Source organism: Aphelocoma coerulescens, chromosome 31 (genome assembly GCF_041296385.1).
Source record: "Aphelocoma coerulescens isolate FSJ_1873_10779 chromosome 31, UR_Acoe_1.0, whole genome shotgun sequence".
Classification (NCBI taxonomy): domain Eukaryota; kingdom Metazoa; phylum Chordata; class Aves; order Passeriformes; family Corvidae; genus Aphelocoma; species Aphelocoma coerulescens.
The window spans coordinates 22,892-32,799 of NC_091044.1; the positions used below are offsets into that span (position 1 = coordinate 22,892).

At 68.3% G+C, this 9,908-nt stretch overlaps 1 protein-coding gene across 2 annotated transcripts; it reads left to right on the top strand.

Moving 5' to 3' along the window:
- Nucleotides 1-50: 50 nt before the first annotated feature.
- Nucleotides 51-9,658, top strand: IKBKG (inhibitor of nuclear factor kappa B kinase regulatory subunit gamma). Of its 2 annotated transcripts, none has more exons than XM_068998165.1 (12): nt 51-300; nt 1,446-1,762; nt 1,968-2,080; nt 2,174-2,218; nt 3,161-3,263; nt 4,083-4,192; nt 5,166-5,306; nt 5,466-5,562; nt 6,422-6,550; nt 7,389-7,513; nt 9,352-9,416; nt 9,506-9,658. In XM_068998165.1, the coding sequence occupies exons 1-12, from the start codon at nt 186-188 to the stop codon at nt 9,622-9,624; spliced, it is 1,479 nt and encodes a 492-aa protein (XP_068854266.1). In that variant the 5' UTR covers nt 51-185; the 3' UTR covers nt 9,625-9,658. The 2 variants fall into 2 exon arrangements, with proteins under 2 accessions (XP_068854266.1, XP_068854267.1); XM_068998166.1 differs by having other exon boundaries at nt 4,086-4,192.
- Nucleotides 9,659-9,908: the final 250 nt, after the last annotated feature.

Consider the following 9,908-nt stretch of genomic DNA (forward strand, 5'->3'; position numbering starts at 1 on the left):
GCCATGACACTTACCGAGGCGGAAGTGCAGCGGGGTGAGGTGACGTCACGCGCTTCCGGCGGAAGCAGGAAGTGGCGGCGCCGGCGGTGCCGCCGGGTTCCCAAAAATCCCCGAATTCGGCCCAAAAATCCCCGGATTCGGCTCAAAAGCGTCCCCGACCGCCCCGGGCCCCCCGGGAGCCGCCGATGAGCGGCGGGCGCTGGCGGCGGCCCGCGGAGATGGTGCAGCCGGGACCCGAGGCTGAGCCGGCGCTGGCGGAGGCGCTGCAGCGGCTGCGGGCGGAGAACCGCGAGCTCAGGGGTGAGAACTGGGGGGCACTGGGAGGGACTGGGGGGCACTGGGAGCACTGGGAGGGGCTGGGGAGCACTGAGGGGCACTGGGAGGGGCTGGGAGGGACTGGCAGCACTGGGAGGGACTGGGGGGCACTGGGAGCACTGGGAGGGACTGGGGGCGCCGTGGGGGTGTCCCCAGTGATGTTCCAGTGTCCCCAAGTCCTTCAATGTCCCCGCTGGGGTCCCAATGCCCCCGACGCGCCCCCGACATCCCCAATGGCTCCAGCGATCCCAGTGTCCCCCAATGTCCCCCAGTGCCCCCCCAGTGTCCCCCAGTGTCCCTCACCTCACCAGCATCCCCGATGTCCCCAGTGCTCCCGGTGTCCCCCCGGTGCCTGCAATGTCCCAGGGTCCTGACACCCCCAGTGACCCCAATGTCCCCCCAAACCCCCAACGTCCCCAACCCCCCGGTGTCCCCCCGGTGTCCCCACGCCCCAAATGTTCCAACGTTCCCTCAGAGCGCCTCTGTCCCTGTGCCCCGGGGGACCCCGGCTGGGCTGTCCCCAGCCCTGTCCCTGTCCCCGGCTGTCCCCCGGGCTGTCCCTGTCCCCAGCCCTGTCCCTGTCCCCGGCTGTCCCCCGGGCTGTCCCTGTCCCCAGCCCTGTCCCTGTCGCTGTCCCTGTCCCCTGTCGCTGTCCCCGGGCTGTCCCCGGCTGTCCCCAGCTCTGTCCCTGTCCCCAGCCCTGTCCCCAGCGCTGTCCCTGTCCCCAGCCCTGTCCCTGTCCCCAGCGCTGTCCCTGTCCCCAGCCCTGTCCCCTGTCACTGTCCCTGTCCCCAGCTCTGTCCCCAGCCCTGTCCCTGTCCCCAGCCCTGCCCCTCTCCCCAGCGCTGTCCCTGTCCCCAGCCCTGTCCCCAGCCCTGTCCCCAGCCCTGTCCCTGTCCCTGTCCCCTGTCCCTGTCCCCAGCCCTGTCCCTGTCCCCAGCCCTGTCCCCTGTCCCTGTCCCTGTCCCCAGCCCTGTCCCTGTCCCCTGTCCCTGTCCCCAGCCCTGTCCCCAGCCCTGTCCCTGTCCCCTGTCCCTGTCCCCAGCCCTGTCCCTGTCCCCAGCCCTGTCCCTGTCCCCTGTCCCTGTCCCCAGCGCTGTCCCTGTCCCCAGCGCTGTCGCTGTCCCCAGGGGCGCTCTGTCACTGCACGGAGTCGCTGCGGCAGCGCCTGGAGGAGCTGCGGAAGCTGCAGCTGCAGCGCCGGGGGGAGCGGGAGCTGCTGCGGGGCCGCTGGGGCCAGGCCCGGGAGCTGGTGCTGCACCTGCGGGGCCAGCAGCGGGGCCAGCGCGGGGCCAGCGGGGCCAGCACCGGGGCCAGCGGCGGGGATGGCCTTGAGGACACCGCAGACACCCCTGGGGACATCGGGGACACCCCCGGGGACGCCCCCGGGGACACCGCAGACGCCCCCGGGGACGTTTCCGGGGACACCCCTGACGCCAGCACCAAGGTTCGTGCGGCCCCCCCCCCGCCGTGGCCCCCCCTCCCCGTGTCCCCTCTCTCTCCCGGTGTCCCCTCATCCCTCCCCCCATCTCCCCCCGCCCCTCCCACTGCACCCCCCGTGTCCCCCCTTGTCCCCTCCCCGCTCCCCCAGCCCCCCGGGGACCCCCCGATGTCCCCCTGATGTCCCCCTGATGTCCCCATTGTCCCCGCAGCCCCCCGAGGGCCCCCCCTGCTCGGTGTCCCCCCCCCTCGAGGACGTCTCCGCTGTCCCGGAGCTCCCCCAGGTCCCCCCCGGAGCCCCCCCCGGGGCCCCTCCGGAGCCCAGGTGAGCCCCTCCCCCCCCCCCCGGCCCCTTGGGGACCCCCCGATGTCCCCAACCCCCCCCAGCCCCCCCTGACCCCCCCTCGTGTCCCCCCAGCTCCGAGGAGCAGCTGAGGCAGCGCCTGGCGGAGGCTGAGGCCGAGTGAGTCAGGGGCACTGGGGGGCACTGGGGGATACTGGGGACACTGGGGGGCACTGGGAACAGTCTGGGGACTCTGGGGATACTGGGGACAGTCTGGGGATACTGGGGACACTGGGGAACAGGCTGGGGGACACTGGGGACAGGCTGGGGACATGGGGGATACTGGGGACAGTCTGGGGGCACTGGGGGGCACTGGGGGACACTGGGGACACTGGGGACACTGGGGGGCACTGGGGACACTGGGGACAGTCTGGGGACACTGGGGGGCACTGGGGGACACTGGGGACACTGGGGGGCACTGGGGACAGTCTGGGGATACTGGGAACAGTCTGGGGACTCTGGGGATACTGGGGACAGTCTGGGGATACTGGGGACCTGGGGGACAGGCTGGGGACACTGGGGACATGGGGGATACTGGGGACAGTCTGGGGGATACTGGGGGACACTGAGGGGCACTGGGGGGCACTGGGGACACTGGGGGATACTGGGGACACTGGGGGGCACTGGGGACAGTCTGGGGACCTGGGGGACAGGCTGGGGACAGCCTGAGGGCACTTGGGGCACTTTTGGAACAGTTTGGGGACGCTTTGGGGTCACTTTGGAGTTGCTTCAGGGACACTTTGGGGACACTTGGGGCATTTTGGGGACACCTGGGGACACCTGAGGACTCTCGGGGAAACTTTGGGTCACCTTGGGGACGCTTTGAGGCCCCCCCAGGCTGGCGGTGGCCGTGGCTGAGGGGGGCTGGGGGTGTTGGGGACGTTTGGTGGCCCTGTCCCCTCCCCAGGCACTGCGGGTGTGGGGGGCAGGGGTCAGTGGTGTTCGGTGGCCCACGGTGACGTTTGGTGGCCCTGTCCCCAGGCTGGTGGCGCTGCGGGTGTGGGGGGCAGGGGTCAGTGGTGTTCGGTGGCCCACGGTGACGTTTGGTGGCCCTGTCCCCAGGCTGGTGGCGCTGCGGGCTCGCGTGGCCGTGGCCGAGCTCCGGGCTCAGGACGTTTCTCGCGCGGCCGAGCTGCAGCTGCAGGGGCTGCGCCGCCAGCTCGAGGTACCGGGGACACCCTGGGGACACCCTGGGGACACCCTGGGGACAGCCCTGGGGACAGCCCTGGGGACAGCTGGGGACAGCTGGGGACACCCTGGGGACAGCTGGGGACAGCTGGGGACAGCTGGGGACAGCTGGGGACACCGTGGGGACAGCCCTGGGGACACCCTGGGGACAGCTGGGGACACCCTGGGGACACCCTGGGGACACCCTGGGGACAGCTGGGGACACCCTGGGGGACAGCCCTGGGGACAGCTGGGGACAGCTGGGGACACCCTGGGGACAGCTGGGGACACCCTGGGGACACCCTGGGGACAGCTGGGGACAGCTGGGGACACCTGGGGACACCCTGGGGACAGCTGGGGACACCCTGGGGACACCCTGGGGGACAACCTGGGGACACCCTGGGGACAGCTGGGGACACCCTGGGGGACAACCTGGGGACACCCTGGGGACAGCTGGGGACACCCTGGGGACAGCTGGGACAGCTGGGGACATGGGGACAGCCCTGGGGGACACCCTGGGGACAGCTGGGACAGCTGGGGACACCCTGGGGACACCCTGGGGGACACCCTGGGGACACCCTGGGGACACCCTGGGGGACACCCTGGGGGACGTCCTGGGGACAGCCCTGGGCACATGAGGGCAGCGGGGGACACCCTGGGGACACCCTGGGGGACACCCCGGGGACAGGTCTGACAGCCCTGGGGACACGGGGACACCCTGGGGACACCCTGGGGACACCCCGGGGACAGGTCTGACAGCCCTGAGGACACCCCGGGGACACGCAGGGGGTGACAGTGTCCCTGTCCCCGTCCCCAGCAGGACAAGGCCCAGCTCCAGGCCCAGGTGACGTCACTGCTGGGGGAGCTCCAGGAGAGCCAAAATCGCCTGGAGAGGAGCCGGGCGGAGAGAGAGCAGCTGGAGCGGCGGTGGGGACATGGGGGGGACACGGGGGGGACACGGGGGGGCACAGGGGGACATGGGGACATGGGGACATGGGGGGACATGGGGGGACACAGGGGGGACGGGGGGACACGGGGGGACATGGGGGGACACGGGGGGGACGGGGGGACATTAGGGGATACGGGGGGGACACGGGAGGGACATGGGGGGGACACGGGGGGGACACGGGGACATGGGGACACGGGGACAGCCAGGGGACACGGGGGGGGCTGGAGATCAGGGAGGGTCCCCAAGGGGGGGAGGGGACACCGGAGCAGAGCTGGGCCAGGCGCAGGTGGGGGCAGGGTGACACCTGTGGAGGTGACATCGGGTGGCACTGGGGGGTCACAGGGCTCAGGGTGGTGCCACCAGTTCGAGGAGGTGACACTGCTGGGCACGGGGTGGCACAGGGTGACAGGGGGGTGACACTGGGTGACACTGGTGTGGCACAGAGTGACAGTGGTGTGGTACAGGGTGGCACTGGGTGACACAGGGTGACAGTGGGGTGACACTGGGTGGCACTGGGTGACAGTGGGTGACACAGGGTGACACTGGGGTGGCACAGGGTGGCACAGGGTGACAGTGGGTGATAGTGGTGTGGCACAGGGTGACAGTGGGGTGGCACTGGGTGACAGTGGGTGGGTGACACAGGGTGACAGTGGGGTGGCACAGGGTGGCACTGGGTGACAGTGGCATGGTACAGGGTGGCACTGGGTGACACAGGGTGACAGTGGGGTGGCACTGGGTGACAGTGGTGTGGTACAGGGTGGCACTGGGTGACACAGGGTGACACTGGGGTGGCACAGGCTGGCACTGGGTGACAGTGGGTGACACAGGGTGACACTGGGGTGGCACAGGGTGGCACTGGGGTGGCACAGGGTGGCACAGGGTGACAGTGGGTGACACTGGGGTGGCACAGGCTGGCACTGGGTGACAGTGGGGTGTCCCTGGCCGTGGCAGGGCCCGCAGTGACGCCGAGCGCTGCCAGCAGCTGGAGGAGGTGGCCCAGGGCTACCAGGTGCAGCTGGACCAGCAGCGGCTCCAGGTGACCAACCTGGAAAGCGCCCTGAGGGTGGAGCGGCGCGGGGCCACCGAGGAGAAGTGAGTGGCACGGGGCCCCTGGGCACGGCGGGGAGAGCAGCGGGTGACACGGGGCTGGCCCTGGGGACACCCAGTGATGGCCCGGCTGGCGCTCGGGGCCTCCTGGCCCCCGAGGAGGGCACAGGGGTGGCAGTGCCAGCGTCCCCCCGCTGTCCCCAGGCGGAAGCTGGTGCAGCTGCAGGCCGCGTACCATCACCTGTTCCAGGAGTACGACGCCCACATCAAGGCCAGCCTGGAGGGCGACAAACGGAGCCAGGTGAGGGACAGCGGGCACCGGGGGGACACCGGGACGTGCCAGGGGACACCGGGGACACCAGGGGCACCAGGGGGACACCAGGGGGAAATTGGGGGGACACCAGGGACACTGAGGGGACACCAGTGGGATACTGGGGACACCAGGGACACGGGGGGACTCCAGAGGACACCAGGGGGATACCAGGGGGATACCAGGGACACCAGGGGGACACCAGGGGGACATTGGGGGACAGCAGGACACTGGGGGGATGCCGGGGGACACCAGGGGCACCAGGGGCACCGGAGGTCACGTCCCATCCCGTGGGCACCCCAGGGTGGCCCCTGTCCCCCGCTCCATTCCCCTGTGGTGGCACCTTGGCCCCGTTCCAGCCCCTTGGGGACACCGGGAATGTCCTTGGGGCCCCTCAGGGTGACCCCCAGGTGACAGTGCCACCCCTCAGGGTGACCCCCAGGTGACAGTGCCACCCCTCAGGGTGACCCCCAGGTGACAGTGCCACCCCCCAGGTGACACAGGGACCCCTCAGGTGTCGCTGTCCCCCCCAGGTGACGCAGGAGCAGCGGCCGAGGCCGCGCTGGGGGTGCAGTGCTGGGGCTGGGGTGGCACAGGTGATCTCTCAGGTGGCACAGGTGGTCTCTGAGGTGGCACAGGTGGCACGAGTGGTCTCTCAGGTGGCACAGGTGGTCTCTCAGGTGGCACAGGTGGCACAGGTGGTCTCTGAGGTGGCACAGGTGGTCTCTGAGGTGGCACAGGTGGCACAGGTGGCACAGGCGATCTCTCAGGTGGCACAGGCGATCTCTCAGGTGGCACAGGTGGTCTCTGAGGTGGCACAGGTGGCACAGGTGGCATTTGCTCCCGGCAGGTGACGCAGGAGCAGCTGCGGGCGGCCGAGGCGGCGCTGGCGCTCAAGCAGGAGCTCATCGATCGCCTCAAGGCCGAGGCCGAGCGGCAGCGGGCGGCCCTGGAGACCATCCCGGTGCTGCAGGCCCAGGTGGGGCCGGGACCCCCCCCAAATCCGGGTCCACGGCCCCAGGGGGAGTCTGGGGGGCTCTGGGAGGGTCAAGGGAGGTTTGGGGGGTCCCGAGGGAGCTCCAGAGGGTCCTGGGAGGGTCCTGACTCCACCCCCCCAAACTCCAGGCCGACGTCTCAAGGATGGAGCCTGGGGAGGTCTGGGGGGATTTGGGGGTTCCCAGGGGGGGAATTGGGGGTTCCCTGGGGGGATTTGGGGGGTCCTGGGGAGATTTGGGGGTCCCTGGGGGGATTTAGGGGGTCCTGACCCATCGCCAGTCCCAGGCCGACATCCCCAAGGCGGATTTCAGGGCGGGGTGGGCGGCACTGGGGGGGTTCTGGTGGGATTCAGGGGGTTCTGGTGGGACTGGAGGGGTCCTGGGGGATTTGGGGGTTCCCTGGGGGGATTTGGGGGTTCCTGGGGGGATTTGGGGGGTCCTGGGGGATTTGGGGGTTCCCTGGGGGGCTTTGGGGGTTCCTGACCCCCCCCCAACCCCTCCCCAGTCCCAGGCCAACATCCCCAAGGTGGATTTCGGGGTGGGGTGGGCGGCACTGGGGGGGCTCTGGTGGGATTGGAGGGGTCCTGGGGGATTTGGGGGTTCCCAGGGGGGATTCTGGGGTGTCCCGACCCCTCTCCAATGCCAAGCCGACATCCCCAAGGCGGATTTCGGGGCAAGGCGGGCGGCACTGGGGGGGTTCTGGTGGGATTTAGGGGGTTCTGGTGGGACTGGAGGGGTCCTGGGGGATTTGGGGGTTCCCAGGGGGGATTTGGGGGTTCCCAGGGGGGATTTTGGGGTGTGCTGACCCCTCCCCACTCCCAGGCCGACATCTACAAGGCGGATTTCGAGGCGGAGCGGGCGGCGCGGGAGGAGCTGCACGGGCAGCGCGAGGAGCTGCTGGAGGAGCTCAGCCAGCTGCGGCTGCGGCTCAGCGGGGACGGGGCCCGGTACCGGCACAGGGACCCCAAAAACCCCCAAAACACCCCAGGAAACCCCCCAAAACCAGCCTGAAAAACCTCGACCCCCCCAAACACCCTGAGAGACCCCAAAAATCCCCCAAAACACCCTCCAAAACCCCCCAAAATGCCTAAAAAACAGCCTGAAAGACCTCAAACCCCCCAAAGCCCCTTAGAGATGCCAAAAAACACCAAAACCACCCTGAGACCCCAAAAAACCCCAAAGTGCCCTGAGAGACCCCAAAACACCCTCCAAAAGCCCCCAAAAACAGCCTGAAAGACCTCGACACTCCCCAACACCCTGAAAGACCCCAAAACACCCCCAAAACACCCTCCAAAACCCCACAGAACCCCCCAAAAACAGCCTGAACAACCTCAACACCCCTAAACACCCTGAGACCCCAAAAACCCCCCAAAACACCCAAAAAAACCCCACAAAACCCCCCGAAAACAGCCTGAACAACCTCAACACCTCTAAACACCCTGAGAGACCCCAAAAACTCCCCAAAACACCCAAAAAAACCCCAAAGTGCCCCGAGAGACCCCAAAACACCCTCCAAAACCCCCCAAAAACAGCCTGAAAGACCTTGACCCCCCGAAACACTCTGAGACCCCAAAAAACCCCAAAACTACCCCAAGAGATCCCAAAAATACCCCCAAAACACCCCGAGAGACCCCAAAAAACAGCCTGAGAGACATCAACCCCCCCCAAACACCCCAAGAGACCCCAAAAACACCCCCAAAACACTCTCCAGAACCCCCCAAAAACAGCCTGAAAGACCTCAACCCCCCCAAACACCCCGAGAGACCCCAAAAAACCCCAAAGTGCCCTGAGAGACCCCAAAACACCCTCCAAAAGCCCACAAAAAAGCCAAAAAACAACCTGAAAGACCTCGACCCCCCTAAACACCCCGAGAGACCCCAAAAAACCCCCAAACCACCCCAAGAGACCCCAAAAAACCCTAAAGTGTCCTGAGAGACCCCAAAACACCCTCCAAAACCCCCAAAAAACAGCCTAAAAGATCTCAACCCCCCAAAGAACCTGAGAGACCCCAAAACACCCCAAAACCACCCCAAGAGACCCCAAAACCACCCCCAAACACCCCAAACTCCTGCAAAACAACCCAAACCACCCCAAATCTGCCCCAAAACGCCCTCGGGGCCCACAGCAAAAGCCCCCACCCCAAACCCACCCCGAAACACCCAGAACACCCCAAAAGCAACCCCAAACCACCCAACCCCCCCGAGAACGCCCCAAAACCGCCCCCAGGGACCCCCCGTTCCCCCTCCCCCTCCTCCCTGACATCCCCCAGGACCCCCCAAACCCCTCGACTCCCCCAAAGCCTCTGGGAGCCCCCCCAAAAACCCCCCTGACCCCCTATAAAACCCCTCCCCGACCCCCCAAACCCCCCCAAATCCCCTGAGCCCCCCCCCAGACTCCCCCAAATCCCCTGAGGTTCCTCCAGACCCTCCCAAATCCCCTTCTGGATCCCCCAAATCCCCTGAGGCCCCCCCCGGACCCCCCAAATCCCCTTCTGGACCCCCCAAATCCCCCCCCGGACCCCCCCAAATCCCCTTCTGGACCCCCCAAATCCCCCCCCCCGGACCCCCCAAATCCCCTTCTGGACCCCCCAAATCGCCCCCGGACCCCCCCAAATCCCCTGAGGCCCCCCCCCAGACCCCCCAAATCCCCCCCCGGACCCCCCCAAATCCTCTGAGGCCCCTCCCGGACCCCCCAAACCCTTCCCGGATCCCCCAAATCCCCTGAGGCCCCTCCTGGACCCCCCAAATCCTCTCCCGGACCCCCCCAAATCCCCTTCTCCCCCCAGGGCCCGTCTGGAGGAGATGCGGAACCGACACTCGGAGCCGCCCCCGGCCCCGGCCCCGGCGGGGGGTGAGTACAGAGGGGGGGGCCCGGGACCCCCAAAACCCCCCTGAGGGGTGGGGGCAGGGCCTGAGCGTGCCCCTCCCCCGCCCCCGCAGGTTTTGGGGCGCTGCTGCCGCCCCCCGAGGAGGGCCCCGACCTCTGCTGCCCCAAGTGCCAGTACAAGGCCCCGGACATGGACACGCTGCAGATCCACGTCATGGACTGCATCAAGTGAGGGGGGCCCCAAAAACCCCCCCCGACCCCCCCGGGACCCCCCCAAAACCCCAAAAATCCTTCTGGGAACCCCCTCACTGGAGCCGCCTCGTGGGTGGGGTCAGGTGAGGGGGGACACCCCAAAACACCCCCCTGAAACCCCCCCGGACCCCTCCCCCAACACCCCCCTGGGACCCCCCCAGGGTTTTGGGGTTCCCCCTCCCCTCAATAAACGCCCCCCAAATTTGTCTCAAATCGCTTTTATTGCCCCACTGCTGGGGGGTTCCCCCGCCCCCCCCCAAAACC

What these genes read in the sequence shown, in the direction of transcription:
- IKBKG (XM_068998165.1), top strand. Translation starts at nt 186, where the DNA reads ATGAGCGGCGGGCGCTGGCGGCGGCCCGCGGAGATGGTGCAGCCGGGA. An exon ending in CCCCTGACGCCAGCACCAAG is followed by an intron (nt 1,763 to 1,967) that starts GTTCGTGCGGCC and finishes TTGTCCCCGCAG; the next exon opens with CCCCCCGAGGGCCCCCCCTG. An exon ending in TCCCGGTGCTGCAGGCCCAG is followed by an intron (nt 6,551 to 7,388) that starts GTGGGGCCGGGA and finishes CCCCACTCCCAG; the next exon opens with GCCGACATCTACAAGGCGGA.